The sequence below is a fragment of the Balearica regulorum genome, chromosome 1 (assembly GCF_011004875.1).
Source record: "Balearica regulorum gibbericeps isolate bBalReg1 chromosome 1, bBalReg1.pri, whole genome shotgun sequence".
Taxonomy (NCBI): domain Eukaryota; kingdom Metazoa; phylum Chordata; class Aves; order Gruiformes; family Gruidae; genus Balearica; species Balearica regulorum.
In genome coordinates this window covers 44,216,901-44,239,237 of record NC_046184.1, presented here as the reverse complement: position 1 = coordinate 44,239,237, position 22,337 = coordinate 44,216,901, and the positions used below count along the sequence as shown (strand labels likewise).

The 22,337-nt window shown below is 36.2% G+C and overlaps 2 protein-coding genes across 7 annotated transcripts in view; one reads left to right on the top strand and one right to left on the bottom strand.

Moving 5' to 3' along the window:
• RPS16 (ribosomal protein S16) overlaps positions 1-22,337 on the bottom strand; it is a 321,098-nt gene that overhangs the window by 177,368 nt on the left and 121,393 nt on the right. The window lies entirely within an intron of this gene.
• Positions 1-22,337, top strand: part of PPP1R12A (protein phosphatase 1 regulatory subunit 12A) — a 122,803-nt gene that overhangs the window by 96,542 nt on the left and 3,924 nt on the right. For 2 of the 5 annotated variants that reach the window (XM_075747449.1, XM_075747422.1), the window contains 10 exons: positions 972-1,169; positions 1,347-1,515; positions 3,621-3,739; positions 4,383-4,448; positions 9,839-9,855; positions 10,618-10,759; positions 11,453-11,557; positions 12,467-12,514; positions 17,052-17,102; positions 18,830-18,988. In XM_075747449.1, the coding sequence (XP_075603564.1) occupies positions 972-1,169; positions 1,347-1,515; positions 3,621-3,739; positions 4,383-4,448; positions 9,839-9,855; positions 10,618-10,759; positions 11,453-11,557; positions 12,467-12,514; positions 17,052-17,102; positions 18,830-18,964 (1,050 nt within the window). In that variant the 3' untranslated portion in view covers positions 18,965-18,988. The other 3 variants (XM_075747431.1, XM_075747440.1, XM_075747460.1) reach the window with 3 other exon arrangements.

Below are 22,337 nucleotides of genomic sequence, written 5' to 3'. Positions count from 1 at the left end.
CATCATCCTTACCTGCTTTAAGGCCAAGTCGGTATCTCCATTCTTTACTGATGTTACTTTCAAATTTTTGCAGTTTTAAACCCTTCAAATATTTCTGGTTACCTTTCCTATTGAGAGATCCACGCTGCTTGATACAACTTTATCTTACTGGAGTTCTTTTTTACCTCTTGATACTAATTCAGAGCCCTGAGAGATGGTCAAACCACAAGCTAACTATTGTTGAATATTTACAGTGAAGAAGCTATCAGGAACTACTGTATTAAAACATTATCAACACAAAAAGCAATTAAATAACTGATAAGCTGCAAAGTGAACTTTGAAGAATAGGTTATGAAGTGTTTTGACCAGTATCTCACTACAATACATCAGCTGAAAGGTGCAGTAGAGAAAAGCTGTCTTCAAAAAATTTTTTGCTTTCTGAGCTTATTTCAAAACTAGTTTTTAGCCTCAGAATAACAAGGAAATAAGAAATGAGTTGCAACTTTCTCTGGTGCTGTCAATGGAGTTTCATATGTGTTGTTGACCTAAAAATCCAGTTGCAGTGAGTGAATTTGTAAAGTATCAACATTTCTGAAAATTTTATAAGTATTGTATTTTCAGGGTTCTTTCAAAAATATTTAGTATGCTTATGATGATATTGGAAGGATGTAGTGGGTTCTTAAATGATTTCTGTATGATTTTCTGCGTGATCTGTATGTACGAGGTCAACTGAAAATTGTATTGCTGGAGAATCTGTGGTAGATCCCATTACAGCAAACACTTGCCACTAATCAAAGAGGGGATGTTTGGTTTTAAGATACGAGAAAAAAAGCTTACAGGTAGAATATATAGGTAACATTTATTTCTTAATGGATAGAATTAATTTTCTTAAGCTGAATTTTGTCTTTAAAATATGTATTTATGTAATGTGATCCTCTACATTGATACAAGGGATATACTGAAACGTTGTTTGCTGACCGCTGTTTTCATAGGGTGTAACACTGACAGATCTTCAAGAAGCTGAAAAAACTATAGGAAGAAGTCGTCCCACGCGAACCAGAGAACAGGAAAATGAAGAAAAAGAAAAAGAAGAGAAAGAAAAGCAAGACAAAGAAAAACAAGAAGAAAAGAAAGAATCTGAAACTAAAGATGATGATTATAGACAAAGATATTCCCGAACTGCTGAAGAGGTATTTTCATGATGGGTCTCTTTAGGTAGAGAAATTACATGAATCTTAAGTCCAACTATAATATTTTAATTTGGGTACTACTATAAGAATTACTTCTATATTTAAATGCTTTAATATCCTGTGGTTTATATTTGTTTAATCTTGGTAGATTAATTGTGACATTTTTCTGCTGAATAGCCATATCATCGCTATAGACCAACTTCAACTTCAACTTCATCATCATCCACCTCTTCGCTCTCCACCTCCACTAGCTCTCTTTCAACTTCAAGTCAACTAAACAGACCAAACAGCCTTATAGGTATAACTTCTGCCTATTCTCGGAGTGGAACAAAGGAAGGTGAGAGAGGTAGGAGTACTGTTTGTGAAGGGTTTTTTTGTTTGTTTTAGTTGACAAAGGGCAGCTTATGTTTCTAAAGATAGTTCAAAATGGGGTGCAATATGTAAGACCACTTGGGGATGTTTCTTACTCCCATCTTCTGTAAGAAATTCCAAAACTTACCTATAGAGAGGAAAAAAGATTTTCTGTACTTGGTAGCGTTTTGCAGCTGTTTAATATGTGAATCTGTGTTTTCCATTGGTGGGTCATAGAAATGTCAAATACACTGCCGTCAGTATCCACATAATGCTCTCGTTTCTGCTTTAACACAGCAACTATAATACCACATTTCAGAGTTTAAATAGTTGCAGGTATTGAGGAGGAATTTTACTTGATTAAATAATTGCTAAATATCTGGGGGTTTGTTTCAGTCCTTCCACACTGAAGGACTGGAACGATGCTGTAATGCTTTAAGGACCCGTCTGGGTTTCACGAGCAGCTGAAAACAAAGGGAAGGGGATATTTCCAGCTGTAGTTCAGAGTATTTAATGGAACCATACTTCTAGATACTTAAGTGGTTTATTTAATCTTAAGATGAGGATTAGATGCCTGGTTCAGAGGTCAGAAGCTTTTCTCTGATGTCATGGAATTTTTGCCCTCATTTCAAATGTGAATCACCTGCTACAATTCTCAGAGATGTTGTGCCTGAGTAGTTGCCTGTCAAAGGGAGGAGGCTTTTGACATACAGTGTGATTACCTGTTCTCTCTCGGAGGCATGCCACAGTTATTTGGGAGAAATACTTCAAGTCAAGTTATTGATCAGTAATTTGAATAGGATTACTGATTAAAATTGATGATTTTGTTATACAGAGGTTCAGATTAAATGATCCATTGATCAAATCTCCATGAAGTGTACAGCAGTATTGCCATGTTCCCTAGATTGGTATTTTCTGAGGAAGTTATCGGGGCTAAGCTTCAGTGATATGCTTTCTGATTTTTTTCCTTCTGTCCTGTATCCAGAACTGAAATTTGGATTAAGATTCTTCAGTAATGCATGCTTACTCTAGGAAACTCTTTCTAGACTGTTCTATGGAAAAGATTTTCACAGATAAATATAAGCTACAGCAGGGTTTTTTTCAAATTATGACTTTAGGAGGAGAAATACATTACTGTCTGAAAGCCCAGAGGTAAAATCATCATTTGTTTAAGTAGGAAAGGTATATCTTCACCATGAATATATGTATTTCCTTCTTTTCTTTTTAATTCTTGCTTCACACTGAAATGTTTATTTACCTCTGAAGACCAGTGATGGTAAAGTTAAGTTATTGGTGATGCTTCGATCTGAACTCAAATCTGTGGTTTCTTTCCTTAATAAAAGAACAGCAGACTGAATAGACTGCATGATAATAGGTAAATAACTTTGGTTTGGGCAGGTTTGCTTATTTATTTATTTTTTTGGTACAAATGACTTGTAAACAGTAAACATACAGGGGAGCAAACACAATCCTGAGGTATTATGTCGGTTTTGAATTGCAATTGCATTTCTTTTGAAGAAAAAGGAAATCTGTAATATAGTATTAATTTCATCTAGGACATCCCATTTTATTCTTCCTTAGAGCAAAAATGGAGAGGACTGTGATGAAAAGGGGTACTCTAAGGAGGACTTCACAGACTTTTAAAAGTTTTTTTTTTAAATACAGAATTCTTGATGTAAGAAAAAAACCCTTATTTGATGAAGAATGGTGAAGAATTGTCTTCTCTTATTTTGTATTTTTAGACATTTACTGACACTGATGTTGTTTGAATTATTGCATGACAGTTTTGAAAATTGAATTTTAAGTCCAATTCAGAGTGTATGACTGTTACATTGAAACATTTTGTTTAGTGGCTGAGATGGAATTAGTATTTTGCAGTTGCTGTTCAGGAATTGGAACACTATTTACGGTATTTTAGAGCTATATTCCGAGGACTGTATATTACAGCAAACGCTGTATGTGGTAAGAAGTTCTTTAGCGAATTTATTTCAGGTAAAAAAGTTAATTGTAAGCATTTTAAAGACTGAGATGTATTTCAGAAAATTTTCAGAAAATTAGATTGTGTCATAGTTAAATGAATAAGTAAGTTGTTATTAACAGAAGGGGGCAAAAAAGAGGAAGAAAAAGAAGAAGATAAGTCACAGCCTAAGTCTATAAGGGAAAGGCGGCGACCAAGAGAAAAACGACGATCTACAGGAGTTTCTTTTTGGACTCATGATGTAAGTAAACGATTGCTACTGCTGATTTGTAGCCTTAGCTAGAGTAATACAGTACATAACTAATTGTTCTGGAAACACTGATGCTTGTTCAAGTTAATATATTCTCTGTTTTGAAACTTTCAGGAATAAAATAAAAATTGAGTCTAAGTTCTGTTGATAATACTAAAAAGAATTCTAGAATACTGTAATAACCGTAACTTAATAGGAATTAATCAATCAAAAAAAATAATCATTGAACAATTCTTTTCTATTGCATACCAAAGCTGTAAGAATGAGACTCATTATGTGGCACATTACAAGTAGCCATTTACTTACACCTGAAAGAACTGCTGTCAGATTAGAGGGTTATAGCTGATGTTTCAGCTGATTCCCTTTCCCTTTTCTTTGTCATGGGATCAGTGTGTAATTTTGTAAAAGCGAGATTTTCATGTGCCAAATGCAAGGTCTGTTTCCTCTCTGTCTAGTACTGAAAATAGGTACTTGTCTGAGAATTTTCATCATATATCCCGTATACTCTCTGTACATTTTAGTTAGGTAGAATTCTACTGCTCTTAGATTTTCATATTGAAAGACTAGAATGCCTTAAAATCTCAGTAAGCTTTCAACAGTTTAATTGTTTTTCCTCTCCCACTTCTTTCACCAGAGTGATGAAAATGAACAGGAACATCAGTCTGATTCAGAGGAAGGAACAAATAAGAAAGAAACTCAGGTAATTTCAAAAGGATAATTTATTAACTTTCTAACAGATACATCTTGATTGTGAAATTTCTGTTGCAGTTGGATTCATTTAAAAGAGTACATATGGTAGAGTTCTTGGGAGTGCTTTCTGATTCATAACTTGTGGCTATGGTTCAGTGCCATTTCCTTTGCAGGCTTTAATAACAATTTTTAATGTATTAACAACGGCTAAACGTGATGTTTTTCTCTTCCATTCTGATTATGATAGAATTAACATCCAGAAAATGTAGGTGAAATTTCTGATACATAGGTCAGGGACATGTTGCAGCAAGCTATTGGAGGGAGCTTTCAGCCTCTGTCTTGCAAAAATCTTTGCCTTTGTTCCATCTGCTCTGTTATTTTCAGATAAATTCTGTCCGGTGACTTATGCACACTAATTAAAGACTTTTGAAATTAAACCCAGTGCTGTCAATAATGTAATTAACAAATAATATGAGAAGTTAATATAATGAAACATAGAAGGTTGAAGGGCACAATGTACCTGATTTCTCCATTGAAGAAAATGGATTTCTGAACGTCCTCATTCGGTATTACTAGTTTTGTTAAAAAGTCAGTGGAAAACAGTATAATAGGCTTGATTTGAAGGAAGAAGTCTTTATGAATGGCATGGTGCTGACAGCGGGATGAAGAGGGGTTAAAAGGGAAGTAGTGACTTAAGTTGTACTATAAAATGGTTTAGCAGAAGGTAAACCTTTTGACCCAAACCCTGCAGTAACACACTACAGAATCAGGTTCGTTACTGAGGCATAAAACTCAAGCAATATTTCTCTCCTTTTTGTAAAAGCTTCCATTACACATTCCTTAAATATTTTAGTTGAGAGATTCATTCTGTGCCATTTTGGTTTGCTGTATTTTTTATTTCCGTGTCACATTAACATAAATGCGTAGTCCTATATCCTTAGATCTGTAATTACTCTGAATTCTGTTCTTTAGAAATTCATTTTGGTAGAATGTGCATGTGGTGCTTCTGATAGAATTAGACTCATATAAAACTACAGTGAAATAGTGGTAAGTCAGGCCCAAAATTATGAATATGATCTATGATTAAAAGAGTGGGGGTGTTGGGGTGGGATGGTGGAGAAGCGTAGAATTGGTTTCCTTAATCATGGCTTGAATTAGGAGTCAAAACATTCTCCTGGCCTGTATACTTTCTACAAAAGACTTTGGTAGTTTGCTTTCATTATAAATCAGTATAATATCAGATTTGAGTTCATGGAGAGCTCTGAATTAAATTGAATGCGTGGACCAAGTTCACTGTCACCTAGCTACATAAATTGATTTTGCTTTGTTGATATAAGCTCTTTTGTCACATCAGCTGCAGAAAATATGAAAACAGAGTGAAAGCGAGTTGAATATAAAAATAAGTATTTCATGTGGGTTTAAGTTTTCTTTTCAAATGTTGTCAGACCTACTAAGGAATTTCCAGTATAGTATCAAAATTGTGGAAAACGTCCTAGTCTTGTAATTATTATAATCCTGTTAACTATGAGATATCTTAAAATGGGTATATAATGATGTCATTGTTTTCATATTTCGTATTTGCTTTGCATACAGCTTATCAGATTTAAAACATTATGTAGATTTAAAGTAACTTCCACTCTGATAAACAACTATTTAGCATTTATCAATGATAAACTGAGAAGTAAATATATTACTTTTGACAATGCAGTGTTTTGCCACCTTAGAAAAATAACAGTGGAATAGGTCTTGAACATTCTAATAGGCAATTTGTTCCCAAATCCATGGCAAAAAGTGTATTTTTCATTTTTAAGATGCCTAAAGAAATTGCACTTTCCTTTTTGCAGTTGCTAAATCTACTTTCACTTGGACACAAATCTTGAATGCTTTATTGTAGAAATTCATCATTATTTGCTTATAAATCCTTTTAGGTTCTAGGAAGAGAAAAGGAAAAAGATTAATCAACTAGAATTATAATGAGCGACTAACATTGAGGGAATATTTATGCTTTCTCAGTCGTGCTGATTATTTGATATACTGCTATTCAGAAGACAGAAACTTTGGAAATACTGAAATTCTCTGTTACTCCGTTATGTGGTGCTGCTGTTGGTTTTTTTGCTTGGTGAAGCTACAAGCCAGAGGTAGAACATGGTAACTATAAACTTCCCAGGGCTTTGGTGGTAATGGAAGAATTGAAACTGGAGAGAGGAGGTCAAGAACAAGCTTGCACATTGTACAAGCTTGTACCATGCATTTGGTGCATGCTACAAATAAGACCTTACACACAATAATTTCTAGCCTGAAATCTTTAAGGAACCAGAAAAAATATCTTATTCATCTCAGAGGTCTTTGAAACAACTGTCTTGTAAGATTTCAGCTTGTGCTTTCTTGTTCTTCAGAATGGTCTTTTCACTACTCAGCTGATCATTTGTCCATAAAGGAGAGCTGTTAAAGAGAAGTCAGACTTTGCTAAGCACTTTAACAGTTGGAGATTGTTCTAATGAAATTTTATTTAGGCTTTTTAATGTTGAGAGCTGAGAATTTCTTCAATTCACACAAAAAATGCCACGTTACTTAAAGGAAATTGGTGTTCCTGCTAGAAGAATAGTCGTAGAAATAAGTTGTAGGATAGCCGTTTAAAAATAAGGAACCTGAAAGATCACTTTGGCAGCTGTAGGTTTCTAAGTAAGAAAGTGTTTCCGTGAAGCTTGTTTTTCAGTATGAGGTATTTTAAAAAAAAAAAAAAAAAGAGTAGATACTGCAACTGTGATTAGGTTATAATTAAATGGATCAAAATTTTCTTTTGCTAGAGATCAGATATGTGACTTCTGAAAGGTGAAAGCTAGCAATATTAGGATAATAAATGTTATTAGGTCTTCTAATTCTGTAGGAGTAAACATGAGAAACTGGCATTAATGGTGTTGATTAAATGCTGTACTCAAATTTTGTTTCTCTGTTTCACTGCTGTGGCAGTTTTACAGAAACACTCATTTTTAACGGTACAGAAAATTCCACCTGACTTGGATATTTTACCGCCTTTACTAGTAATTATCCTAACCTCACTAAAATGTAATGTGCCTGTCTAGAAATGTAGTGTACATTTTCAAATACATAGTTTCTTTCGGGGTACCCTCATGATCTGTACTGACTGATGGCATAGGGTTAGAAGTAAGTGTTATTTCAGGTTGCATAGGTAAGGATACGTATGTTTTAATTTTTTCATTACTGCTCATGTCCTGCCAATGTAACTGTCTGCTCAGTCTGTTCAGTTCTGTCACTGTACGAAGAACATCCATCTCATGATTTGGGTGCACAGGGATATCTGTGTTTGCATAATTTCTCCTCAAGCTTTATGCAAAGTGTGTAGACTTACACATTTTCACAATTTTTTTTCGTCAAATGTCAAAAATTCTGACTGAGCTGAACTGACAGAAATGGAAGATGAAAATAAAGAAAGAAAATAGCTAAGACTGTGCTTAAAAAAACCCCTAAACATGTTTTGTGAAAAGTGAGGGGAACAAGAACAGGCATGTGCCTGAGAAATGTGCTGTTCTTTCAGAGAGGCGTGGAGGCTGGATGGTGCTTGAGTGGCAGAAGCAGGGCTTTGCAGCTTTCAGGGAATGGAAACCGCTGATGTACACTTCTCTGAAGATTTACGGAGTCCTTGTCCGGCTTCACAGGTCCCCACCTCAGCCAGGAGAACGGGAATGGGCTGCGTCTGTGTTTTCCTGCCTCTAGTAATGAGTGCTGTCTTACCTCACCAGTTCATTTGTTGTCCCCCTGCGTAGCTGGAAAATTTTGTTTCTAAGATGGTCCGTGTGTGACTTAATAACTTGCCTTTCCGTTTTGGAAGCTATAGTGCAGCAGGGCAATGGAGATCTGGGAGGTTTTCACATTCCCACGGCACCATGGGGAGTCCACTAGAAGCAAAGAAAAACAGCCTTTAGAAAGCGTATTTGTTAAGAAACAATGTAGGAATGGTTTATTTCTTGTGGTGGCTGTCCTACATTGTAGGTAAAGGTTAAAAGGATTGGCTTAGCATTTTTCTGTATACAGCATTCCTTCAAGGTAAAGTCTTTACAGACAAAGCTTCCTCTGTTTTGTTGAGGTGAGAAGAAAGCAGTGGAAAAGGGATTTTTGTAGGTCATTGATTACATGGTGGAATTCTGTAATCTCACACTGATCTTACTTAAACATACAATAATGCAAGATAAGTCTCATACTTATGTGGAAGTTAATCTTCTTGTGGCCAGTAGCTTAAAAAACTATCCATGTATAGGTGTGTGCCACCTAACTGTGACATTTTCTACAAAATATCTTGAATTCTCAGCATTATTCGTGCTCTTAAACAGAAAATAACAATGTTTTATTAGCAGTGGTTAGCTACAGCACGTACTTTTGGTATCTTATGCGTAGTAAATGCACCTAAAACTGTCAAAGGGGTAATTGAGTATGTTGTGGAGACTGTGGCTATTTTCCTCTATGCGAGTTGAAAAAATAGTTTCCTTCTAAAAAAGGAAACCAAACCAACCACACCACTCCCCAAAAAAAGCACCTCGGGAAGGCTTCAGCTGCTGCTAGGTAAATAACGATGGAGGATGTCCAGGTGATGATACACCAGTAGAGTTTCTTGTCTGAAATGTCTTCACTCAGGATTAATATAGTTGGAATAAATGATGAATCTGTATTGACCACCCAGAGGGGAAAAAGGTTTGTATGACTGATGTAATGCTTAGAGGGCACTCCCTCACTCTTACGTCATCACTTCTAATTAAATTACGCTTGTCAAGTAAAGTGAGTGAACTTTGTGCCTGTGGATTCACCTGGAATGAATGAATGAGTGAATGAAAGTAACAGAAAAAATTAAATTATGTCTTTTAGATTAAGTCTAATAAATACTTCATTATGTTGTGGTATAGTAGTTTGTTTCCCATCAAACTCTGTTGAAATTATGTTCATGTATTTTATATTATTATTTTGAGCTGAAGCCATTGTTATGGTGACCTTTCAAAACATTATTGCTTATGTTAGAGAAGAGGAAAAAGGAATAGGGAATTCAGGGAACACCGTTCTGATGCCTTTGATAACAGGCAGGCAAATCACAGAATGCACCGACTGCTGAAATGACTCCAATGTTTAGGACAGTCCAGACTTATAGAGTGTAATGTTAACGTCCTATTAAATCATATTTTGGCAAGCACATTCTAGCACATATTTCTTTTCTGTTCCAGACATAACAAAATTGAAGCTTGACAATGTTCAAATAATACATACTGTTGGACAGCGTATGCATTTAACATAACTGTTTAGCTATACTTGTTAACAGATTGTTATGTATTTTATTTACTTAAATTATTGACTTGATCTATTGTTTTTCTCTCTTTTTACCCCTCCCCACCTCAGAGTGATAGCCTTTCAAGGTATGTGCAATTTAAATTAATTTAAAATTGTTAGACTTTTTGTTCACGTATTCTCATTTTAAGTTCTTTATGTGCAAATTCAGCTTAACCCCAGTAGTCAGCTGGGTTGAACTTTAAAAGGTGTTAATGATATTTAACACTTGAATGAAATATGGTTGTAAAGCTACAGTGTGCAATTACTCTAACCTTTATTAATACTCGTTGTAATTTAGTGATTAATAGGATAAAGACTTTGCTGACAATTTGTTTCATAAACTGCTTCTGTTGAAATACTGGAATTCACAACAAATAGTTTTGAAATCTCCTTGGTTTCTGGAATGAAACTTGGAGAATTCATCTAGGCTGATATTTTAGACATTACTTTTTTTAAACCCTTTAATTAAAGTAATAATTTTTTTAAAAATGGGTCATCTTTATAAATAAAGAAGAATTAAAGTATCTAAGCTAATGTAAAGTCCTTTAAGACATGTAAATATTTGCTTGAATTAAATATTTTAATTTAAAAGATTTCTCTGCATACAAGGCAGGGACTTATTTGGCAGACTGAGCAATTTGAAAACATTTTCACACAGAAAATCTAGAAGTACTGAGGGAATGTAAAAATTAAATTTGCATCAAATTAGAAGACAGTGGCTTAACTAAAATACAGAATTGCATCTTGTTGTTTTCAGCTGGGTAACAGCAAATTTGCAACGTTTGATACAGTGAGTGGTCTCAGTTTGAACACAAGGGCAAAGAAAAATAAGAACTCTTCTGTTGCAGATATGATACGGCATCCCTCAGCGTGTCTTCAGGTGATCGTTATGATTCAGCGCAGGGGCGATCGGGATCACAGAGTTACCTTGAAGATCGAAAACCGTACTGCAGTAGACTAGAAAAAGAAGATAGCACTGATTTTAAGAAGGTATCTCGTCCAATAACTTTGGTGTGAAAATAGAACTTTATTATTATTATTTTTCATAAATTGTCTGGAAATAATCTCACATTGCATCACAAATGCTGCTTAAAGCAACTCAGCTGAATGGAGGAGCAGAGCAACCACCACAGTGCGGGAAAACACACATGGCAAAACAGCTTCGGGCATTCGCACTTTTCTCTTCAATGCAACGGAGAAATCCAGAGGAGCCAAGATCCATTTTTATGACATATACTATCATATTATTTTTTTAGTTGATTCTATCATTAAAACTGCTTTATACATATGTGAAGCCCTGCATATGTTTGCTAGCTTACATACATATGATGTAAAAATTTGTTTAGATCTTGCTTTAAAATAGAGGAGGAGTTTCTCGAAAAGTTTACTGTGGTGTCTGATCTGTGAAGTCCGAAGCAAAAAAAAGTGGCAAGTATTTTTTTTAATATGTGTAAGGTAAGTTAAGTGCTCCCTATGCAAAGTTGCTTGTTTCTAGAAATAGTTGGTAACAGTTCTTTAAAAACTTGCTAATTGTAAACATCTTTAAAATTCTATAACTGATTTTTATTTCTTAGACTATTAATGTGTTCATTTTACAGGCAGCTCAATCATGGTTTTGAAATTTATCAGCTAATATCACTGAATTATTATTTGGTGTTTTTTTAAATGAATATTTTCTCTTAGCTTTATGAACAGATTCTAGCTGAAAATGAAAAACTGAAAGCACAGTTACATGATACCAACATGGAACTTACAGATCTTAAGCTACAGTTGGAGAAGACCACTCAGGTTTGTATTAAACAAAAAGGCCTGTACGTAGCTGACAAGGTAGATAGCAAACTAGAAGCACCCCAGGATATGGGCTGCTCTTTACTAGGCATCAGCTTTGTTTCTTGTCCAAAGATGGGAGAGAAGAAGAGTACCTCTCTGCTTCTAAAGAGAAAAGAGCACAGGATTCTGGTCTTCAGCTGTGAACAAAATGTGTGAGACTGCCTCCTGCCTATTTAAGTAGTAGTGGTTCTTGCCAGCGTGTATCTGTAACTTCTTTGCAGGGCAGGGATAAACACTTTCTACACTGTTAAGCTTATAGTCAAACTGCCAGTCGGGATTGATTGATTAATTCATAAACCTGCTGGCAGATCGGCATAACCTGCCAGTTCTTCCTGGCTGGTTAGATAGCTTTATCTTAGAACTGAAGAGCAAATAGTGCACTCCATTTACTGATAACTGCTGGCAGATAAACAGTGCTGCGTACGGTAATACCAGATATGTACACAAAAGTTAAATTCATCTTAAATGGCTGTAGAAAGAATGTTTCCTATTCTCAGATCACGTTTGCCACGATTTACCTGTGTGTAGGTACTTAAGTGTCTTCCATGTCCACCCTGTAAATATCAGTGAAGTACATTAAAACGATGTTTGTTTTGTAATGCTTTTAGATAGAAGTACTATATTGCTTCTATTTGCCAAAGGCTATGTAGTGATTAAATTACTTGGGGATGGTCACAGAGGAAGTGCATGATAAATCCAGTTCATTCTTCTTTATTCTTCATTTCAGTGTTACTTGCCTGAACACACTTTAAAATGCTTTTGAAGACATACTTCGGACAAATACAAAAATGTCCAATTGAGTTGTTTCTCCTCAGTTTTATGTTATTTAAGAACAAGTACTAATGTCTTTATTAATTTTGGTTTCAGAGACAAGAAAGATTTGCTGACAGATCACTCTTGGAAATGGAAAAAAGGGTGAGTTTCTGCCAAAGATCTCTTAAGTACTTCAGTTCAGGCTTTGGTTTAGTTTGTTTTGCAACCCCTGGCTTCGATATATTTTAGTGGGAACAGAAGCCTGCCTTATAACTTGCATTTTTTAGAAGATTTGAGGATTTTAGGTTTCAAAGTGGCAATGAACGTGAGATACTGTGAGCTGGAATTACTCACAAGAATTGCCTTCAGGTTGCCTGTTTGTTCATGATAACCAGGTTCTAAACCCCACTGCCCTACAGGGATCTGCCGCTTGTTCCATCTCATCCAAAACAATGTTGGCACTCCAGAGGGTTAAGCAGATTCAGAGCATCTCATCTTCTAATGCATTTCCAACATTCAGAGACTTTCATTTCCTCAGAGCTTTCCAGAGGCATGCGTGTTGTTTTACCAGTTACTGTTAGTAATGAAGTAGCTGTTTCTACCTCACAGACATGAGACCTCAAACCTGTTAATGATATAAAATTAATTATAATCTGTCTCTTGGCTTGTACTGTAACATTTTCCAGAGGGAATATGATACTGGGGCAGGGAGGAAGAGGGGCATCAGGATCAGAGACAACCCTAAATGGAATGGAAAAGGAGTCATGTAATACATTCAGATATGAGATAGATTACAGGAATTATTTCAGAAGTTTGACACTTGATAATTTTAGACTGTAGTTTCATGCTAGTGTAAAATTCATCCCTATAAAACTTCAGTTCCACAGCAATGTAAAGCAAACTACGTTGGTTTTGTTGTGGTCCTGGCTTCCTTCATGACCCCATCCACATGTTCAATTCTCCTCTCATCCTGGAATGACACATTAGATACTTAAACAGGAAGAAAACTAAATGGACTTTGACAGTAATAAGTGATGTGGTATAGATTTATTTATTCCTGGTAAACTTAACATTCACTAGCCTTTTATGTCTATTTTCCAGTATATGAGGTTTAGAAAACAATTTTTAGTTCTACAAACCTGTCTGGTGTATAAACAATCACTTGGTAGATTTTATAGGAGCACATGGAGATGTAGAAATGCTCTCAGGCACTTCTGAAGTTCTATTATCTTTATCTTAATAATCTCTCCAGATAATTGCAGCGGCCTTTTTGCACCTTGTCGTGATTTTTTGGCATCCTGCTGTAGACAGTGATTTCATCAGTAGAAAAGTTTCAGCAGCAGCTTTAATTGGTTTCTTGCTTGCTATCGTGGCCTCACAAGAGAACATTTAATTATTTCATAGACTTAGCGGCGTCCATTACTATATAGGTTCCATACTGCAGAGCATTCCGTGCTGCATAGCTAGACATTATTTCCATTTTAAATTACTGCTTTGCTTTTCCCACAATAGGCCATTGCATTGAAACAACTGGCTATTTTAGAAATTTTTGCATCTTTTTTTTGTAAAGACATTTAGTCCAACAGCAAAATGTCATTCAGAAATGTTACTCTTCGTAAATGTATTGGTACTAAAGTTAGTGATAATGCTGTGTGGCTGAAATATGATTTACACAAGATTTGGGAGATGTTCCTTTTATAAACTTCTTTTCAGACAAGAATTTAAAACAGGAATTTATTTGTCATTGTATTTCCCTTGCTGTTGTTAAAATCTGGAGTTACTTTCACTTTGAAAATGAATGAAGCAGGATTCTCAGCTGCTAGTCATCAACAGACTACATCTCTAGAAATAAACTTACCAAATTCAGTTCAGATTGTGGGTCTTTAGTTTTAAAGACACCTTTTTAATGTGTAATGTAACAATATAAATGTAAAACATAGAAACAAATCGTAGAGCTTTTCTTAAGTATACTTTTCCAAGTATACGACTTCACTAAAATGAAATAGAAAACTGAAGATGTTTATATAAGTTACATAGAGAAAAGGGGAGGGGAACAGGAAAGTGGTGAGAATAAATTGGAAGAAATAAAAGGCTGGCAGACAAAATCCTGAAGGCATCTTTGAACTATGACATTTTCAAGCTGAAACATACCTTTACAGTAAAGAAGATGGGAACATTTATTAAATCTAGAATTGCATAGTAATAAAATTCAGAAAATACTGGCTTTGAATTTTATTTGAACTCAGCCTTCAGAAGTGGGTTTCCATGATGTGATTTGGTGATGCATTGTCAATATTGTCCATTTGAGAACTGTTTACGAGAGAGGGGCTATTTCCATGGGGACGGGGGTACAGATCAGATCACAGATGCAAGGTCCCAGCAATACATAGGCAAAAATAAGGGTTTCATTAACGACCTGTTGCTCTGAAAAGTATGCTAAAAGTCCTTTGCAGAATTTCACATGATGTGATAATAAAACTCAAAGGTTTCAGTCTGAATCAGAATTCAGAATTGTAGTTACCGTTAACCAGTTTTCCCCAAATTCAGAATTAATCATCTGGGAACGTGGGTTGTGGAGAAGTAATTTTTTGGTATTACTGAGTTTACAAATATATGTAGGTATATACATCTGGGTTTACTTCTTAATAATTATATATAAAATAACTGGGGTTAATTTTTCGTCTGTGTATATCTCTGTACCTCAGTCTTACTGCACCAAGACTATGGTTCCTAGTTGCTTTGATAAATACAAATGAGCTGTTGTATTTTATAAGCTGAGAGACTAGGATGGATTTTTTTCATTTTGAGGGTTGCAAATATTCCTTGGCATACCTTACAGAGTTGTTGAAGTATATAATAAAATTTTAGACTGCATAAATTTCAAACCCCTTCTTTGAGTCCAGGGAGTAATCAAATAATACTGGCAGATCTTCCCAGGGAAAGTGCAGTGTGTTATTTTGTTGGCGTTCCTCAAGCCAGTTCGTAAAAGAGTAAGCAGCTCAGGAAAAAGAGAAGCATAGCTTCATCTAATCGGAACAGTATTTTTTTTACAATAAACCTTATATCTGGGCCAGTCCATTTAAATGCTGCTTTTATATAATGTGAAGTATACAGAGTTAATGAAGTAAGGATTTTATTTAATTGGCTTTTATTGTTAATAGTTGTTCTTAAACAGGCTCAACTTGCTAGTTAAGCAAATGCATCAAAAGGGCTAACGATTTTTAGCCATCTGAAATTTTGAGATTTATTCGATCATTCATCTCTTGGTAATCACAGGAATTGTCAAATATTGCTTAATATAAGAGCACTGATAATATATGTTGTTCTGCAAAGCCGATACAATTCTAAGTAATGTAAGATGGTGTGGGGTTTTTTTTGTTAGTCACTTGCTTACTGCAGTTAACTCGCTGGTACTTACTATGCCCATTACTATCAGTCAGTATCGTTATGGGAAAAGTCTTAACTCAAAGGAGTTGAGTACATTAAGTACTAACAACTGCAGTAATCTGTTACTTTGATAAACCTTTAAAGTTGTTTGCTAAAATGGGAAAATGTTGGGGTATAACTGCACTATGATTAAACTAAATTCAAATGATTTATATCTGAAAGGTGACCGGCAAGAGTCAGTATCTACTGGGCGGTATGATCTAACCAAAGTTTTACACACTTCAGTCAATGCTGCTTGCTGTTTGCGTAACACTGTTGTATGCAGATGCATATGTCCACTTCGCAATAATCTGTTGCTTTTGCCTTTCACACTTTGGAAAAATCTGAATGTAGAGTACTGATAACCGCAGCTGCTTTTAAATGAGACACACTGCATTGTCTGACACAGGAAAGCAAGCAATCAAGCTGTAAACCCTTGAAGTCTATTGCATTAGCTATTCATCTGTCAGATGTGTTGAAAATTAGGTTGAAACGAAATGTCATTTACAAATACGGTAGTGTGTCTGCACTGCAGATTGCAGCATAGTATACAGAACCCTAAGCTAACTTTCAATAAGCTAGCTTGGGTACCGTCATCAGGGTAATCAAAAGGACCTGAAGTTCTCTACAAAGGACAATTTCTCCTGCTTCTCAGGTAAAAAGAAAAAAAAAAAGAAAAGAAAACTATACTGGAAATGCAGAAAATACTCAGGAAGCAGTTGCTCAAGAAGCAGGTGGTCTTACGTAGCTAGATTTCTTTGGTACTCAGCTGAACTCCTGTAATGTGAATTTGGGCATATCTACGCTACGTTGCAGTTTATAGTGTGGGCAGACCCCACTGAGCTGAGACAGATGTTTCAGCTACATTTGCTTGTCTATGAAAGCTTATGCTTTTGTGCTTATTTCTTGTAATATTCTTGTTTGTTTCTGATAATTTTCTGCATTTCTTGTATATTAAGCTATTACAGAAGCCTAGCTCTTGAAAAATAAATCCAAAAAAATGGTACTTACAACCTGCCTAAATTTGTGTAAAGGAAGGGGTATATTTTGTAGGTCTTGATGTACATTTCTGTATCTCTTCCTCCTCAGATACCAAAATTCCATATTGACAGAATTTCTATATATCACTGCCATCACAAGTTTCCTGTCCACACTATGCTTTTGGTTGTATGATCTTTGAAATTTGAAGTATTTCACTGTTACCACAGTATTTACAAGCAGTAATTTTTTTTAAATTGTATTGTTCAGTGTTAACACACATCTTTTGATTTAGGAAAGAAGAGCTCTAGAAAGAAGGATATCTGAAATGGAAGAGGAACTGAAAGTAAGTAAACTAATACACATCAAACTATTAATAACAAAGCGTGTGACCGTGTCAGGGCAACGTGTAATCTGGCAGTATTAGTGGTCTCTATAATTTCATTAGCAAATAACTAAGTTATAGCTGCATTTCAAAATCTCTCATGTCACGTAGCTTGTAGCGAAGCTGTTACACCGGCGTAAGCTGCCATACATGTGGGACTTCTAAGAAGGCACTGGGACTTATGCTTCTGTAAGATACTAGCTAACGAGAAATATTCAGAGATGGTTGGAGGGAAACATATCTTGATGTAGTCAAGGTGGAATTGCAATCTATGTTTTTGATGTGATACTCTGTATGTATGCTACCATATTAAAAATAATGGTAGCACATGATTCCATAGATATTTAAGTGTTAAATGTTGCTTCAATCTTTATCTCATGCTCTTTAAATTATGCATTAGACAGCATGTCACCAATATCAAAACTTTCGCTTGTATAGACTGAATAAGAATCAGTTTTTACTTAACAAAAAGCAGTGGGTAGATTTCACACATTGACAAATAAGTACCATTTATCACATGTACTGATTTCCATTTTTTTTTCAACTATGTATAAACTGAATCTCAGAAGGAGGACACTTTTTTAATACATTTCTGGCTTCTTTCTTTTTTTCAAACCAGTCATGGTATGACTTTTCTCATTTTCTGGTTTATCAATGTTAAGTCCTCTGATATGATTAAGAAGGGTGAGAAATTTGGCAGGTTTGATGTGTATCATGTCCTTGGATGTAATATTGGACAGGGTCAACCAAACTGATAGAATTAAAGCATGACTAGAAAACTAGTGGAACATGATGAAATAGAAAACATTGTCGCACTCCAAAATTTTAAAGAAGTACCACTATGTTGATGTTTGGTATTTGTCATTGAATTAATAAAAAGTTTCCTTTCAAGCTCATTTTTGAGCTCCCTCTGGTGCTTGGAAATGGCATTAACTTCCAAGTATTTTTCATTCAAATCCATGCACAAAGATTTGTTGAAATAATTGAAGCTGGCAAGCAGATGTATGCAGAAGGAAACCACCATGCCTCTAGCTCCCTTGGGTTCAGGCCAAGAGAGTTCACCTTAAGGGAGGACACAATGTCTGTGCGGTTCCTTGAGGGGTCTTTAGAAGTGAAATGTGTAGAAAGCAAACTATGGTGGAGAAAAATAATTGTGTCTGAGAGTGGAAGACAGGATGTGAGCTTCTCACATCAATCTGTCAATTCCTGTCAGAGAAGATTGGGCTTCTGCGAAAAATAGAGAATGCAAATATATAGCCTTTTTTCAAAAGCTTACTTTCAGCAAGCAATATGTAAAAGTTTTGAATTAAAGATTAAATACTCTTCCTATCATTTGTTGCACTGCTGTGTAAAAGTATGTGTTAAATGTGTCATTATTTACAGACTTTTGAATAGGAGATTTCGTTTGTGCAATTAGGATGTTAAGTAAAGAATTCCAGGAATAGCTCTCATTGTTAATGTATCCTGAACTGTTTTGGAAAGCTGTGACTAATCACTGCTGGTTCTTAGACTGCTTTTCAAGAATGTGCCACTTGTTTGATACTTTCCTTTCACAGCGACTTACCTACTTTAAACAGGACTGTTTCTTTTAAGTTTTCTTTCGATTCTGCTCATCTCTAGTTCTTTTATACATAATATACATGGGTTTTTTTTTCTCATTTTCACTCCTATTTCTTTGATTCCTGCAGAACCTGCAACAAATAAAGCAGATTCAATCTTTGAGACACATAAATGAGCGACTGGTGACTGAGAATAGGGCCTTGACCCGAGTGGTTGCCAAGCTGTCAGGGTCCTGTAGGCAACTGCGCTCTGTGGACTCGTAATTTCTTCCTTCTTTGTGTAGCCAGGCAGGTGTTGACATTCAGTTTGTGCTTGGGTAGAATTTTACTATTAACACTTGTGTGCCAGAAACTGACTTACCACTGCTCGGTTATGGAAGTGTGGCTAAAGCATGGTGTCCAGCGTAGCAACTACAGGTGTCGCAGATGCATTGGTATGGTGTGGTATTTGTCCTTACTAGCACTGAAGCTTGTCCTCCCTGACTTGAAGATAAATGGGCCATGATCCAGGAGACCTTTGACATGTTAAGACCTTGGCAACAATTGAAAGGGTTTGAGTTTGCACTAGGGTACACTGAAGTCACTCCCTTGTTTTGAAGTTTGAGTAAATGCTCAAATAGATTTGCCTCTAGTTTTCTGACAAATTGAAATTAAGAATAGAGCTTTCTTACTGCGGTATGATTGAAGTGCATAGAATTGATACAAATCTAGTCTCAACTAAAGAATGAGAAGGGGGTTCAGTACTGTGCATTCCTGAACACTTGCATTAGCAGCTTTTTTTCTTAATTTGTGTGTTTTAGTGTTTAGAGGGGACCAAAGTCTTTCCTTTAAAAATGTATCAGAGTTTCAAGTCAATTAATGTTTTCAGATATTAACTTCCTGTGTGGTTCTGGCTAATCCTTATTTTTATTTAGACAGCTTAACATACCCAGTTTTAGCACTGAGTTAAGGTTATTGATTTATATTGCTATATATGCAGGCATTCCAGTTGTGGATCAGAATCTTATCATGCAAGGTCTGTACAAACACAGACACAAAAAGTCTGCCTAGTGTGTCAGATTGGTTTGTACATACTAGGTCATCTGGTTCACTCCCCTTCTGTTAAAGGTATGAACTGTTTTGAGTTTGTTCTTGGAAAAAAAAAATGCCAGTTTGTTGTCCTTAGTGTTATTGCAGGGCTGTTTCAGAAACCCACGGAAGGCTCAAAACTTCTATGAGGAAAAAAATGTGGTTTCATTCCAATTCTGTATGACTTTCTTCTTCCTCTTATATAAAAACTGTATAGGCTGGAGGTTTCAGTGAGCTTTTAAGATGTGTAGGTAAAAAAAAAAAAAAAAATTCTTCTGCACAGTGACTCTTGCTAAACTGCTTCCCCTCGCCTGTCCCCCTTCCGCTTAGAGGCAAGGCAATGACCGTATATTTTTTCATTCTGCTCAGAGTCCGATCTCAGGTTTTCGCCACTAAGAGACATGAAATAAAGAAGGTTTATCCTTTGGCTTTGTGTCTTCCTGGAGTTGATATAACAATAGGATGTGGATAGAAAGGTTGTTCCTGGTCCAGGCCCTGCATTCCTCAACCTTCCCTTGTGTTAACCCTTGCTGAGCAAGTCGAGTCAGCTCACTGACCTGGCTGAAAACAAATCCCTTTATTCTTTCTATTACTTGAGCCATCTCACTCCAGTGTTGTTGAATCACTGAACCAACATGCAGAAAGCAGCAGGAGGATACAGCTGCGTGCGAAGGGAACGCTGTCCCTTTAGGGCAGCCTGTCTTACATCAGCTTCAGCCAACAATGTGGTTTTTCAACACATTAGCTGAGCTAATCTGCTGACTGCTGTCCTCAGCCACACGTCCATACCATCTTTTTTTGCTAGCACTGGCATTCCTTTAACCATGGTAAGCCAGTTCAGGGTGTCAACCCATGGAAATCTATTCAGTATTCCTTTTTGTAGGGGGAGTTTTCAACAGCAGATAATTGTGGTGCTCGAGCAGCTAGGCTAGCAAAAGAAAAGCAATGGAAACACAGCAGGGAGGCTTGATGTTATGATGGTAGCTTAACCATAGCAGTGTGCCTGATTAAGCTGAACAGGTATCTTAACAGTTCTTGAGCTTTTTATAATCTTAACTTACAAAGTTGTTTTGTATGTAAAAACTGTTAAATCTTCCAGCAAACACAGTCATTATTACTACTGTACAGATCTGAGTTGGCTCCACACATGTCAGGTGATTATTGAATAATTATTTGCTCACCTACAGCACTGCAAAGTTACTAGTTAGTCATATAAAACAGATAGGCAAAATAGTGCATTTGTAATCTTATTCAAGGGTCTCATCACAGGAAGACACTTTGCTAATTTAGTGAGAAGCAAATTGGAATTGAAAGTGTTAAGTACAGTATCTAACTAATTTTACTGGATTTGCTGCAAAGCTTTTTTTCCCTGCCTCTCTACATTAAAGGTGTGTGGTGTCACCTCATGAGAAGTTTGAGTACCTGTCGTGGTTTAACCTGGCCGGCAGCTAAAACAACCACACAGCTGCTCGCTCACTCCCTCCCCCGCAGTGGGATGAGGAGAGAATCGAAAAGAAAAAGAAAGGTAAAACTTGTGGGCTGAGATAAAGACAGTTTAATAGGATAACAAAGGAAGAGAATAATAATAGTAATAACAATAATACAAGTGATGCACAAATGCAGTTGCTCACCGCATGTGAAAGGAAAATAAACCAACCCTATGCCCAGTCTGTTTCCAAGCAGCGATCCCACCTCCCGGCTCGCTTCCCCAGTTACATATGGACCATGCTGTTCTATGGCAGGGAATATCCTTTTGGCCAGTCCGGGTCAGCTGTCCTGGCTGTGCTCTCCCAGCTTCTTGTGCACCTGGCAGGGCACACTGAGAAGCTGAAAAGTCCTTGACTTGGTGTAGACGCAACAAACTACCTAGCAATAACTAAAACATCAGTGTTGTTACTAACATTATTGTCATCCTAAATCCAAAACACAGCACTATACCATCTGCTAGAAAGAAAATTAACTCTATCTCAGCTGAAACCAGGACAGTACCATAGGAATGCACTGCTCCAAGAATATTGTACAAATGTCTTTGGCTAGGTTTAAAGTATGTGGGGATTAGTATAGATGGGAAGCAGAAGTATTTTAGGTTACGTGAGCTTATCCTTCCTGATCAATCTCCTGTTACTCATAACTGCTTTTGTCTCCTACCAGTCTTCCTTTATTCTTTAGCAGGCTCACAACAAAAGAGAAAATATTTTCTTAATACATATTCTACCTGTTAGTTTAACCAGGATTAAAAGTCCATCTACAGAGATTTGCAGCCATGTAATGGTACTGGATTATGTTAAAGCTCTAAATGTGAACAGCGGCTCTGTTGTTAAAATAGCTCACCAGAAAATATACCGGTCTGTGGGTCTGCCTGTGTGTAATTAAGCATTATTGGCTGCAAGTCCCTAGTCAGTGAGCTGAAAGCGAACTGTGAAGTTGACTTTGAGGTTCCATTGAAGGTGCACCTGACACACTTGCTAAGATACACAAGTAACAAGAACAAAACCAGGCTCTCTTGCTTCCTTGTGCATAGCTAGATGAAGGCTGTTGTGGTTTCACCCAGGATCTTTGATATGAAGAC